Source organism: Sinohyriopsis cumingii, chromosome 4 (assembly GCF_028554795.1).
Source record: "Sinohyriopsis cumingii isolate HCF-2022 chromosome 4, ASM2855479v2, whole genome shotgun sequence".
NCBI classification, from domain to species: Eukaryota; Metazoa; Mollusca; class Bivalvia; order Unionida; family Unionidae; genus Sinohyriopsis; species Sinohyriopsis cumingii.
Window position 1 is genome coordinate 43848291 of NC_142964.1, and position 14706 is coordinate 43862996.

The window sequence follows — 14706 nt, forward strand, 5'->3', positions numbered from 1 at the left end:
ATTATTAAGTTTCTTCAAACTCCTGCCAAAGGGAGAGACTTTTATCCCACCACCACCTAAATGCACTGAACCACCAAACATAAGGCAGAAAACTGGACCTGGACGGCCCAGAAAAGACAAAGGTGAAACCCATCAATTGTCTGTTACCACTACATAAGGTGCAACAATGCAGCTCCATTGGAAAGTCTTTCCAGTGATGAAGAATGTGAATGGTTTGAAGGTTTTGAGCTGGAAGACTTGTAAAACTCTTGACAATTATGAATGTTTCATTGCATCATGTTTTTGTATTTGTTTTGTGCATTCTTCCCACGTTGAATCACAAATTATGTCCTTGAAAATAACATGCTATGTTTATAATACAAAACTATTTTTATATACAAGTTGCTTTGTTGTTCTCTCTCTCTCTCTCTCTCTTAAAATCATTTGCCCTTTTTTGAACTGGCTTCAGAACAAGTATCAGTAAATTAATATTTTTCTTGAGCTAATAGACTTGTCGTACACATTTTCAATACCCCATGGGTAGCCTCATTTCCCTACGTAGAGCCTCCTTAATTTGATATGTAGAGGTGAATCTGGTCTTCAATCCAGTATTTACTGGAAAAGACCAAGCTAAAGGTCAAGCGTATTTAATTAGCATGTATATTACGTCTGCATAGCCATGTGGCACAGTGACAATGGATCTCATAATTACAACCAAAACGATTTACTTATTCAGGTTTTAATTGCCAATGGAATATAATAGTGCCCTTGTAGTGTTTACATAAAGAATAACACAGGTAACTGAACAATAAAGATTATTTTCTTATTTCTCTCTATCTCTCTCTCTCTCATAATAACAACAGATTTTTCTTGAGTTGAGCAGAATGAGACCGATTTTGTACATTAGTTTTGTACCTTAGATTGTTGAGTGTCCTGTGTTCCACAGGCCTTGTCAGGTATGATCCCTTTATTTTTTGTACACGGTAATTACCACAAAATGATAATTAATTATTTTACATATAATTTTTCGTACATTGAAATTAATAATTATTTTTTCGTGTACGAAAAATAACATGAAATACGGTATTCCAATTTTATGGACAGTCAATGCAAATCAAATAGACTATTCCAATTTTATGGACAGTCAATGCAAATCAAATAGACTATTCCAATTTTATGGATAGTCAATGCAAATCAAATAGACTATTCCAATTTTATGGACAGTCAATGCAAATCAAATAGACTATACATTCAAGACCAAGAAGGTGCACAACTCTTGAAAAATGTATGACACCACATCTTGATACAACCACATGCACAGATCCACCTTAAGTCAATAATGGTAGCCAAGTTTCAACACAGTCTATGAAATGCAGGAGTAGCTGCACACATGAATGCTGGGACATACATGCAGGATGTAAGCCTAACACTACATACCCAAGTCATATTCATGGCAAAGGTATACAAACATGATATATATGCACAGAGAATTTCTATTAAAGTTGGAAGATGAATGGCAAGGGCATACAAAAATAAAAAGGATGCACAGGAGGACTACCATATTCCAGACTGGTTTAATGATTGTCTAAATTGATGACAAAAATCGAAGATTGGTTCATTGGGTGAAAATGAACAAGAATCCAAGTTCATCCCAAGACCAGTCACCTGGCTGGCATCTGCCTAACGCATGGCCAACAAATATGGGTCAGTAGATTTTAACTTTCTTTCTATTTTTATTAAGGACCGGCTAAACATCATAAGAAGTCTTTTGGTGAAAACCACATGTCATATAACCATCTACGTACGATTTTCAAGCTAGCTACTGATGTGGCCATAACAGATGTCTGAATAAGGCATTTAAGAGCAATTAAACTTTGGGATGAATATGTGTGCATAGATTCATGGCAATATTTTATCGTAATACTTTAGGAGAAGCAGTGACAACCAACTTGTTGTAAAAGACAGATGGACAACATACAACAGGCCATCCCATTAAGCTCTTTTGGTCAGCAGAACTAAAAATGACGAGAACTGTTGCCTTAATGTTCACATAATTTTCACAAAACTAGTAATCGCTCATTACGTTATAATTACTTTAATGATTCTGTATTGAAAATTATATTATTGTATATGTAGTAACTCACTTTTGTCAGACACTTGATCTGAAATTCCTGAGACAGCCTGTAATAAAAAAAGAGAGAAATTAGAGAAAGCACATCTTCATGACTAGATGCTTTTTATTCAAAATGAACATCAACATCTTGCAGTTTTGTTTCACTCTAATGTACAAGAGAAAATATTCAGACAGGCAAAAGTCAAAACAAAGAACATGGTGTTGTCTTGGGAACAGCACTAAGCTTCCATTTCATCAGCATAATATAATAATGTCTTTAAAGTGCCATTATAAAACAAACAAAATATAGAAAAAATGTTCCATTAAAGCTTTCTTTTAACACACTAAGGACACCATTATATAACTCTCAATATACACTGCATCTGCATGTACTTTAATTCTTTGATGAGAGTTTGAACAGTTCACAATAATTTTCAACATTCTATTTTATACATCCAAGAAGTTTGCAATTATTGCCATGCTACGCTGGATTGTGTGTCCCCATAAAAGTTGTATTTGCAGCAACAAAAATGAGTACTTTCTGAAGCAGTACAGAAACTGCAACACATTATGGACATGTAAATTAATCTTTGATAAAGAAATCTTACCCAGATAATATTCGCATTTCAATGATGACAACAACAATAAGTACACTGCAATGCACTGTTGAATCGGACTCGCATTGTTTCAGATAGGGTCAATTAGTTTACAAAATAACAAAAATGTAATTTTGAGTGAAATTAGGTCAAACCAATCCACAGCTGTCTTAGGTTAGGTATATTTAGATGACCAGTCTATAAAAGTGATGCAAATTTATGAAAAAGGGGGTGGGGGAGGCAAGAGTGAGTTTAATATTTAAAGCTTTGATTCTGGTACAAGTCTGGTACATAATAAAAAGAAATTTTCCTTACCTATGTTAATATTGGATATATTTCATCATGCATTACAAAAAACGTGATATTTTAATTCGTGGTGAAGCCGTTTGTTAAAATATCATGTTTTTGGTTCCACATGATGAAATATATTTGGTAATAATGTAGGAAAAGAAAATATCCTCTATATATTTTATGACAACAAGAATTAGTTGAACCATAAAATCACATCTTGTCCAAATTGCTGCAATCCCCAGCAAAGAAATGGATGTCACCAGGTCTAGATAAGCATCATACTGGTATATCTTATGTACCGTATTTACTGCATATGTTGGGACACGATAAAATAATTATGTTTTTTTCCTGTCCCAGAACTTATGGTGAAACATTTTTTCACTTTGGTCACATGTCCCAAGACTTAAGAACGAAATATATTGATACTGCATTTGTGCCCCCCCCCCCCAACTGCACGTCACAATAAAATAGATAAATAAAACGCTTAATTGATTATAAAAAGAAAGAAACTAACCTTGTGTTGTTATCATTTATTCCTTTTTTTCAACATGAGCATTAAAGAATAAAACATTTCCACGAAATCCGTGTAAGTAGCGTAGGCTTCCATAATGTAGCGTGTATCAATTATGTCCGATACCACACACCATGTTGTTCATTGACATGAACACTGAGAAACAATTGTGTGTGGTTGTGCTCAAAGGTTTGAACATGTTATCCGACTGAAAACTGGAGCCAACAAAATCGCATACAAGAGGGAAATAGTCAACTGATATCTTGAAGACGCCATTCACGCATGACACGGTGTTGGGTGCAAAATAATCAAGATTGAATTATATCCAGGTCTACTGTATGACAATATCTCTCAAAAAAAAAATCATTTGAAAACACATTCACTTGAGTACAAGTGACAGTCTTTTCACCAGCTAGGGTTACATAATTATCCTTACTATAACAAGCACACATAAGCCCTGGTGGTGAATAAACACGACTGGCAGCAAGCAGTTAACTCCTTCTTTGAACCTACCGACAGGACATCAAAGACAAAAGGTTATTTTTATTACAAAGCAGGCGATCTCAGAAGCCGACCCCGGTTACTTTATTTTGTAAAGGATATCAATACAAAGGTTATTTTATTGCAAAGCAAGCCGACATCGGAAGTTGACTATGGATTCTGTGAAGTGAGCCGATTTTTTATTTTTTTTTGAATATACAAAGACGGCCGAGATATGGAAGCATACTTGGGTTCCTTTTCAACTGTATTCACGTGAATTTTGAAAATAAATTGAAACAATGGAACAAATTTCAAAGTGACACAATATAGTGCTTTGTGCACAGATGTCGATGACCCAGTGTCACCCAGAATATCTGGAGAAAATAAAATCATGTGATGAATTTGTTAAGGCCAGAAGAGAACTATACTGTATGCCAGTATCTTGTAAATAAAAATCATTATTTTAAAACACATTCACTTGAGTGCAAATGACAATCTTTTCGCCAGCATGGGTTACAAAAGTATCATTAATATTTATCCGCAGACATCAGTGCACCTTTGTATTAATTATTACTAAAGATGCCAAGCACATATAAGCCCTGATAGTAAATAAACACAACAGGCAGCCAGCAGTAAACTTCTTTGAACTTGCCGACAGGACATCAAAGACAAAGGTTATTTTTATTACAAAGCAAGCAGACGTTGGAAGCCGACTTTGGACTCGGAAGCCGATTTTTTTTAAAAGGATATCAATACAATGGTTATTTTATTGCAAAGCAAGCTGACCTCAGATGCCATCTACTGGATTCTTTTAAGTGTGCCGATTTATTTTTTTAGCTTTGAATATACAAAGACGACCAAGATATGGAAGCTAACTTTGGTTCCTTTTCAACAGTATTCACAAAAAGTTTGACAATAAAGTAAAACAATGGAACAGTTTTTTAAAGTTGCACAATATAGTGCTTCGTGCGTGAACATCGATGACCCAGCATCATCCAGAAGATTTGGAGAAAATAAAATCACGTGATGAATTCATGATGGCCAGAAGAGAAACAGATCATTTCGCCGACAATATGATCATTAACATGGATGAAACTCTAGTGTACTTTGATCGCATTCCTGGATGGACTGACGATAAGATGGGCATCAAAAGTGTGAGAATTAGTAAGAGTAGTGCAGATTTGAAAAAAATCTTCCTTTTGTTCTTGCAGTTTCCACTTCAGGTGGTGTGTTACCTCCAACAATTTTTCACGGTATGAGAAAGTTAAAAAATGTATTCATGTACCAAAATCATAGACTGTACGTGTGCAGAAGAAGGGTTGTGTTGATGGGATGCTGCTACAGTGGATTAAAGAGTTTTATCTCAAGTACAGTTTTATATTTAAAAAAATAAAATTTCAGTTGGATTGCAATTTCCGACATGTAATTTTCGAATGATTTAAAAGGTGTCCCACAACTTACAACTCGAAAATAAAATGTGTCCCAGAACATACAGTGCACAAAAAAATTACTTTTAAAATTAATTTATGGTGTCCCAACAAATACGGTATCCCAACATATGCAGTAAATACGGTACCCTAAAAAAGTATAAAGAAACATCAACATGTTCAAAATAAACAGAACAACTTAATTTCAAAGCATTCAGCCCAAAGTTTTCAACTTATTTCTCCTGCCATAAGTACGGTCCAACTTTATACTGAGCACATTTTTTTAAATCAGTTCAAACTAGGATCAATTCCTGGCTGTTCCATGCACTTTTGAAATGATACTACATCTACTACATCCACAGACCTGCCAACCCTGACGAGTCCGTCTCAGTAAGGCAGTTCATTTTTTTTTCTGTAAGACTGGCCATTTTCAGTAAGGTGTAAGAAAATATCAATAACTGCTTTTGTAAAGCTGGAAAATGTAATTAAAAGTTTGATGTATCAATGACAAACATTATGTTCAACTGAAAAGTTTGTAAAGTACGTGTGGACTTTATTTACCACTAGTACAGTTGCACAAACTCTAGTTCCAAACCTTATGCAGCTCAGTGGCTTGTTGCCATCTCTCAACTTGACATAATTCATGGAAATTCTTTTCCATTTCACATGACGATGGCAATCATATCTCCAGCCATGAGACATACTCAAATTGACATGTGATGTCCAATTTTCGTAACTGTTTCCTTTCTAGCTTTTATTCACAAGAATGTGAATACTCCTTTTTATTCTTCTGTGTTGATTAGTAACACTCTTCTAGAAGCTTATTTTCCCCTAAAACATGCATCGCTTTCTGTACGCAATTTTTAAAAATTCTATAATCAACTGTTTCATCGTGCAGATGCTCCACACGAACAAATAGGTGCAGTTTAAAGTGTCCAGGGTGCTTTTGTAAAGTTAGTCTTGTTCCCTGGCTAATTTTACTAATTCTAAGATGAAACCCAGATCCAAATAAAACACAAACTAATTATCCAGATATATCAGGACATTATGGCAACGATGATTTTTCCGTAGTTTTTGCTAGTATGTTGTAAGTCCATATTTTAAGGGTAATTTTTTTAAGACTTACGGCAAAATCGTAAGAGTTGGCAGGTCTGCATCCATGTGAGAAAACTCACTATAACAGAACAATACAATTAAACACACCCTAAATTGATCCTGATCACTAAGCTGTTTGAATCATTTTCAAAAGGCACAATTAGCATCTGGATGATTAAGAGAGTCTGGTATTGCAAGTTTGTATTTGGCTCATAAAATACCCGATTGAATTGCATAAAGACATAAATAGTACCAAACCAGTGAGAAAAATATTCAATTTATTACATTTTCATCAAGAGTTCTGTGTCACTGACAATTGGACAAAATACTTAACTGCATACAAATAGTTATTAAAAAGTTATTATAATCCAACTTCAGCTAAAAAATGTAAAACCAAAGGTACAAGTGCAATATACTTACAGCTGCTGATGTTACAGATGACTTTGAAAACAATCTGTCAGCATCTTTAAACTTCCTGTTTCTCTTGTCTGATTTACTGTTTGTACTTCTGGAAATGGAAGTAATTCAGTAATTTATGAGTACTGTAATGTTTTCAAGTATACTACGTATTAGCAAACTGACATTACATACAGTTCAGTAATGAGTTTTATTATATGCTCATTTTTTTCTCCATTAACTTTACAGTGTCAGAATCATGCAATATTTTTTTATACTACACAGCATCATACTGCACGGTGTCTAAAAATAATATTGGGCATTATGAGCTACTTTGTAAATATGTACACTCATGTTGGGTTGATTATATTTGTGAAATAAACAAGCTGTTTCATCCTGTTAAAGTAGAGTTGATCAAGTTAACAATGTGGACAAGTTCATTGAGTCACAAACGAAACAATAAACAAGCAAACAAATAAACATTACCATTCTGATCATTTAAACGGTTATTTTGAGGCAATATTCTTAACTTTTTGCAAACAGAAAGGTTCAGTCTACGACCAGTGCTCTCCAGGGTCTAAAAAAATAGCATAGAAAAGCATGTTGTGGCCAAGGGCTGTTTGCATATTTATAAGAGATGTAGTATTTTACATGTCAATCAAAACACAAAATTAGTAAAAAATATGCAACCGAAAGTTTGGGAATGAAGCTATAAGCATAAAAGCCAATAAACCAAGATGATGGAACAGTATTATTTTTGCTGGCTAAATGCATAGTCACACAACAGCTGCTTTACAATAGAAGGCATACACTGCAAGATACATGTCATAGCTGGGGTCCCTCCAATAGCGAGCATGCAAAACACAGGGTATAAACATGTCTTCTTTAGCTGGTAAAAAGAATGGTAATAAATATACTTACACTTATGCATGAAGTATTTCCTTAAAATATACTTTCTTAGTTCTGCAAATCTAAAGAACATGACCCGTGCCATGGAAAACCTGATACACACCAAAACTGTGATGTAATTTCAACTACATTTCCAACTGAAATCTCAGTCTTCTTACTGAACTAAAATGACCCAATAAATCCAGCCAATCATATGCTGAAAAGCAGAATCGAGTTGGATCAACAGAAAGCAAAATCCATTCAAGTCAACTGTAAAAGTTTTTTCAATGCACATTCATTCAAAATATGACTCAAAATTTCAATTTTAAGTAGACCAAAACGAGAATTAAAAGAAAAAATGTCAGAAGTGTGACCAGGCAATTGGTTGGTGCTATGTGTGCATTAATATTGTTACTGTCTGTTGATGAATCTACAGTTGTGTATTTATTCTGGAATACAGCATAAATTCAAAATTTTTTCTTATAGTGTATTCATTCATTTTTAAGCCTTATGTAGAAAAACAAAACGAGTATATAATAAAAAGGTTACTGCATTTATATGAGAAAATATGAACTCATTTTTTCGGACTAATACTTTGCTCCCAACATTATGTGCTGTTACTCAGAAAAAACTTGTTCATATTTACTCATACAAACTTAATGACCGATAAAACCAGTCACAAGTTTTCTCATGCAAAAAATGCTGATGGTGCTATGTGGAGTAATGGATACCATATATACTCTCATATAAGTCAAACTAAAAATAACCAAGAACCTTATCTGCCATCGCATACTGCTCAGGCAGATCAGGGTCTATGTTGTTCAATTTACTGATTACTCGTAGCTACAAAGACTGAGATCAGCCTGTGCATCATGCAACAGCAGATCTGGGTCTATGCAGTTTGCAACTGAACTCAACTTACAAACAAGTATACAAGATACAAGTTTTCTAATTCAGAGCTCTCTTCACCCAGAGTACCTGCTTTCAAAATTCAGGACCTTCATCTTAAGGTCATAAACTTTTGAGAACTGTATCAGACTCTTCCAAATACTGGAATTCCATTTTCAAAAATCCTACAAAGGATCTGTGTACCCAAAGAAATTAAGACACTAGTCAATGAGAGTATTTTTCTGTATGAAATATAAAAAGGTATAATCAAAATATAATGGTGGTGGGGGGATAGGGTGAAACAAATTTTAATTATGTAATACTTACCACCTAATATTGCACAGTTTTCCTTTTCTGGGACCCCTAGTCCCCAGTCCAAGCTAAACATTCCCTGTTCCAGAATTGAAAACAACGTGATCCCAGTCTAACTCTTAAGCCACTGCCAACATATGGAAAAACATGTCTGACCTGGACCTAAAGTACAGAACATCAAATTGGGACAGGGAGGAGGGAATATGTGCAACAGTAGCAGTATTACATTATTAAAATTAGCTCCCCCATCAACACACAGAAGGCATATTAATACAATTACCTGCTTCTATTGATTTGCTGAATTTATGTCAGGAGGGAAACAGATGACCTCAGCAAATCTGGTATAGAAAACAAATCCACTTACCCCTGACTGTGGAAGTGTCCACTATTGCAGGCTGCTTATAAGCTTATGCCACATGCTGTGCTGTCACTACAGGACCCAAAATAAAATGCGGACAAGATAGTACGAGACTGTCATAAGGTGGTTCTTTTAACATCATCCAAAAAGAAGTGATTCAAACAGATGTAGCAATAGCCATACCTTCAATTTCTTGAAAGAAAGATCCCACTGATAAGCTCTCTTAATAGTGAAGACAATCTACATGGAAATAGTGGCTGTCAATGTCACGAGAAGGGATGAGATTCTGCTTTTCTAGATTGGGGGATATCACTGAGATAAATCACTGCTGACCAACTAAGGGACAAGTCCTTTAGAAGAGAATCTTGAAGCACATTCAAATACTGTGGAAAAGGAGATCCTTAAAGGCTTCAAGTGGGTTGCTGCCATCTCCATCTTCCTTTTAAAGGCTCTGGGAGCAGATGCAAAAGCCTGAAAACAAAATACCTTCTGGCATAGACAAAACTGGAGGGTTTTTGTGTGGTAGAAAACTAGGTATGTAACAATACACATCTTGAAGATTGATAGAAGTCACCTAATTGCTAGACCTTATGGTATAAGTCACTCTCCATCTTCGCCCTGAAGAAATCTGACAAAGCTGATTAGCCAAAATTTTCTGCCTTCTTTGACATCAGAAAGATCCAGGAATAGAAAGCCAGAGTGTGGTCCTTTTCCACCCTTTTGACTGTGCCCTTCCACAGAAGGAAGTGTACATCTTCCCTTAATTGAGCTAGTTCAGACTGGTAAAAGATGGGGGGTTCGAGAAAGGGGGAGGTTCCCAAAGACAAAACCAGTAGCTGACCTTTTAAGTGGAATGGACCCACACATCGTCTGAAATGCATGACCAAACCCATGAATAAAAAGGGATGGATGAGCACCTACTGGGATTCTAGGATGATCAAGAAACTGCAGGAAAGAGAAGGGCTGACCCCTTCCTCCTTGGGGAAGGAGGAGGTGTCCAAAGACTTTCTCTCTTGGCCTCTCTTACCGACTCACCAAGTGAATGATGGAAGGGAGAGTTTAAACTGAGGCTGTTTGGGAATTTATTAAAGCTGCACCTGCTTAAAGAACTTGAGAAGGTCCAATAGGTCAGTCTGGGTGACTGTGTTTATTGGCCTGTTTCAGCTGGCACAGAGCCCTGCCAAGGACTTGTTTTGCTGGTCCCTCAAATCATGTGATGCTATGGAGGCCTCAGTGCCAGAAGGCTTAAGACACAAGTTGGGGGGAAGAAGGTCCAATCCTCCTCCTCGCAACACCTGACAGGTGGGAAATAGGTCATGACCCTAATGAAGGGGGATGAACCACCACTGTGGATTCCTCCAAGAACTCATTCCAGTCAACCATTAAGGAAATATGGAAAGAACATTTTTCTAATGGGCCTCCTTCCAAGGCAAGGCAGGACTGGCCTTCCAAGCATCTCTCTCTGGAGAAGGGAGATCTCAAAATGGAGTTGCTACTGTCCTGAAACCTCTCATAAGGGATGATGAAATTAACCCTATGAGCTGTCCTGCTACATTAACATAGTCACTGATCCCTTCTAGACCATCCAAAAGGTGGTGGCCACCCTCCATTTTGATAGAATTTTCAGAGACAACAGAGCAGATACATAGATTGTCATTGTGCCCTACCTTGAAAGGCAATGATGTCCATGACAACAATGTGGAGAGAGGAGTAAAATTCACTTCCTGGAAAGACAGGGTCTCCACATCCCATCGGGATTAAATGCAAACAAAGGAAAGAGAGCATACTGCTCCAACCACCCCGTCAAGTTTGGCAAGTACAACCAAACTCTCTATCACCAGAGGATTAAACAGTAACATAGGAGCAGGTGGCACTGACCCCAATCTGTCCCTAAAATGATAATCAAAACCCAGTCAAAGATCTGATGTATAAGCCACTCTTTCATCTCAAGAAGGCGTGATCTGCTTATATATCTGTCACTGGGACACTGACCTTTAGAAGGCATGGCTCATCAGGGTTTTGCCCTCCAAAAGGGAGTGGACAAGAACTGATCTCTCACTAGTACTGATAACATCAGGGATCCTTGGCCTGAAGGTGACCCCCATAATAGAGGTTGCTGTACTTTCCTGCCCCACTAGGACAGTTGTCTTTCCCTAATCTGGGTTCATGCACCAAAATGATTTTTATTTTTCAAGAGTTTTGCAGGCAATTTTAAGAAGAAAATGACATTGCAGGGGTCATTTTTAAAGTCTGATGCTTTGATTAAGAAATGCATTTGCAGGCAACTTTTCTTAAACAGGATAAACTGATAAAATTATTCCATAAATCAAACAAAACATTTGAAAATCTTAAGTGTTTTTTTTAGCTTATCAACCACAATGTCTCTTTCAAACTTTTCAAGAGGTTCATTCTTCTCTTTAGTATTGTGATTCAAGGCATTTGACTCGATTAAATATTTATGAGACTGGGCATTCTCTGCAAGTTTATCTGCAATATCATAAAGTGATTGTATGTCCTTTCATGGCCTTATCTTCCTTGCATTCAAACATTCTAATCAGCAAATTCATCATTTCTCTTCCTTTTTAATTTTTCCTTTCTCTCTTCTGCTGCCATCTCCTCCAGATGATCCCTGTATTTGGACTTGCAGCTGCCATAAGCATGCCACTTTTATTATAAGTGATATTCCCTAGTACTCCAATGCTGTTTAAATAGTCAAATATAGAATGCATAGCAACCCATATGCCACTTTTATAAGTGATATTCCCTAGTCCTCCAATGCTGTTTAAATAGTCAAATAAAGACCACTTAGCAACAAGACTCTTCTGCATGTTGGCAGTCATTGTCTCATTATTTACACTAAAACCTCTTTCAAACTGAGCTTGACCATAATAAAGAAACAAGATGGTTTTGCTGACTGACCAGAGATTAGCATATGATTACTTGCTGAAGTCACCATGAAAACACCCATCTTCTTGCCACACATTGTTGAACTATCTGGCATTTTAAATCATTATTAAATAAATCAGGATGAAACAAATATTTAGTCTTGCCACTATAACTGGTACAAAATCAAATTACATGAATAAAGAAAACTGATGACTATGCATTGTTAAATGTTTGGGCTCGAATAAACAGTAACACAAGAAAGAATGAAAACAACAAACTTTGAAAAAAACGAACTTACAGTTTTTATTGAATCAAATCCAAAAATAATCCAAGAATACAATTTTAGTAGTCCTAATAACAAAATGTTTAAATGATTTCAAGTTCGAGTCCCAACAAAGAATCCAAGATGGAAGACGATGACGTATGCTGTAACCTGTAGCATTAAAGTCTACAGTTCCTTGTAGAAACAAGAACTATCACTCCGGTTTTGGAAAGCTGAATAAATCATTTTTAAAGCTGTCCTTATTCAGTAATTTCACATCAGCATACTTATTTTCCAGGAAAAAGAATAAATCCTTTTGGAATCCAAGTAATTTGAAATAACTCCAAACAGCACAACATACAAAATCTAGTGTAAGAAAAAACCCAGCTTCTACTTCTACTCTACTGAGAATAAGTCTCCAAAACAAAGGTTATATCGTCTTCTAAAATGCAGAAAGGGGTCAAGTGATCATGTTCTAGAAGCTCATAGAAATTAGGTACTTGTTAAAATATACGTACACCCAGTGTGGCCCTGATGAAAACCAATCATTTTACTCTAAGAATTAAAAAAGAAAAAAAAAATGTTAACATCTTAAACACGTAGTCCCATCATGAGCTAGACAACAAATAATCATTTTAAAATTTTGAACAGTCAAGGTCAAACTATTTTCAGAAAAAAGTATCATCTCTAGTGAATAAATTTACATTATGATAGCATGTAATAAAAAATTTAAAAATCTAAAACTGACAAACAATTAAATTGAAATAAATATATATTAAATCAGATATAATTAAATCAAATATACATAACTGCATGTGTAGAAATTATTAGGCTCATGTGCAAAAAGTCACCAGATTCAACCATGTAATATGATGCCCATTGCCAAATCCTTCTCTGTAAAGTTGCAGTGGAAAATAATGTTTTCTCTAACAAATTTTTTAGTTTTACTTTTTAATATCAAATTCCAGGACATTTTATGATAAATATTTTCAAGGTTTCCATGATATTTTCAATGAATTCAAACCCAAGTTGGATTCCAGGACCTTCTAAAAAATCAGGAGTGCGAGAGAACCCTGCTAAATACAGGAAGACATACAGACCCCACTTTGGAATGGAGGGGGTTGTCTAGTGATGACAAGGAGGAACAGGGAACCATCCAACTCCCACTTTATATGCAGTGACTTTCCACGAAATTCTACACTTTAGCAGGCATGAGATAAAAAAAATGGACATCCATTTGTGCATGCGCGACCATTCCACACTAGGCAGGTAGGGTGCATGACTCATTGGGCCTTCCTATGACAATACATAGAAATACCCTATGACAAAATAAGTTCTGGAAAAGAAAAAAAAAACAGAGAAAAAAGTCACACAAAACAAACTGTCTGAACCAAAAATGAGTAGAGAAAAACCTGCTTACTAAGCAAGGCACAAAAACCCTTCAAAATTAAATACAGAATACAGAAAATACTCATAACAAGGATGAGAAGACAAACACTCAATAAAGACAACACCGTGATAGACCTAAGAAACTTAAATGAAAACAAAGGTATTGGAGTATGAGGAAGGTACATTGTATGTTGGTTATAACTAAGGGGGATCATGTTCTTTGCTCTCCAATACCAGCTGGAGGATGGAATAAATTGGACAGGAGACTTTTGGTCCCGGAACAGTAGCAGGCATTATATTACCGTTATTATAAAAATACTTTGTGCCAAAAACTTAAAACCTTCAGTAACCTTCCTTTTATCTTCTGACCTAAATATATGAAAACAATCAACACAGCACTCTTTTTGATCAACTCTCTAAACTAAGGAAAGAGAGTTGATGTTAATTTTGATCGTTTATTTTCAATAATAAAGCAATTCATGCATACGTTTCATACAAAATAATGATTTTCGTCTAATATTCACTGGTTTGTCATATTACGTCTGGGGTCATCCACCATTAAGAATCTCTATGTTGGCACTAGTGATCACTATAATTGCCAACAGAAGATCAAATATTATAGTTGGCAACTAATTAAATTCAAAGTACAAATTTGGTAATGACAATTATAAGGTCTTTCTATTGAGATCTGAATGACAGTTAAAAATCCCTGATTTTGTTGTGAGCTCATAGCTGAGATTGTTAGTTTTTGAGGTGTGAGCTCATAGCTGGGATTGTTTGTGATTTTGTTGTGAGCTCATAGCTGGGATTGTCTGTGATTGAGTTGTGAGCTCAT

General features: G+C 35.7%; 1 protein-coding gene across 2 annotated transcripts in view; it reads right to left on the reverse strand.

The window, feature by feature from the left end:
- LOC149801063 (chromatin modification-related protein MEAF6-like) overlaps positions 1–14706 on the reverse strand; it is a 44609-nt gene that overhangs the window by 19612 nt on the left and 10291 nt on the right. For both annotated transcript variants that reach the window (XM_089955098.1, XM_089955097.1), the window contains exons 3-4: positions 6913–7000; positions 2124–2160 (exon numbers count right to left, since the gene is read on the reverse strand). In XM_089955098.1, coding sequence (XP_089811224.1) covers positions 2124–2160; positions 6913–7000 — 125 coding nt within the window. The remainder of the gene's footprint in view (positions 1–2123; positions 2161–6912; positions 7001–14706) is intronic.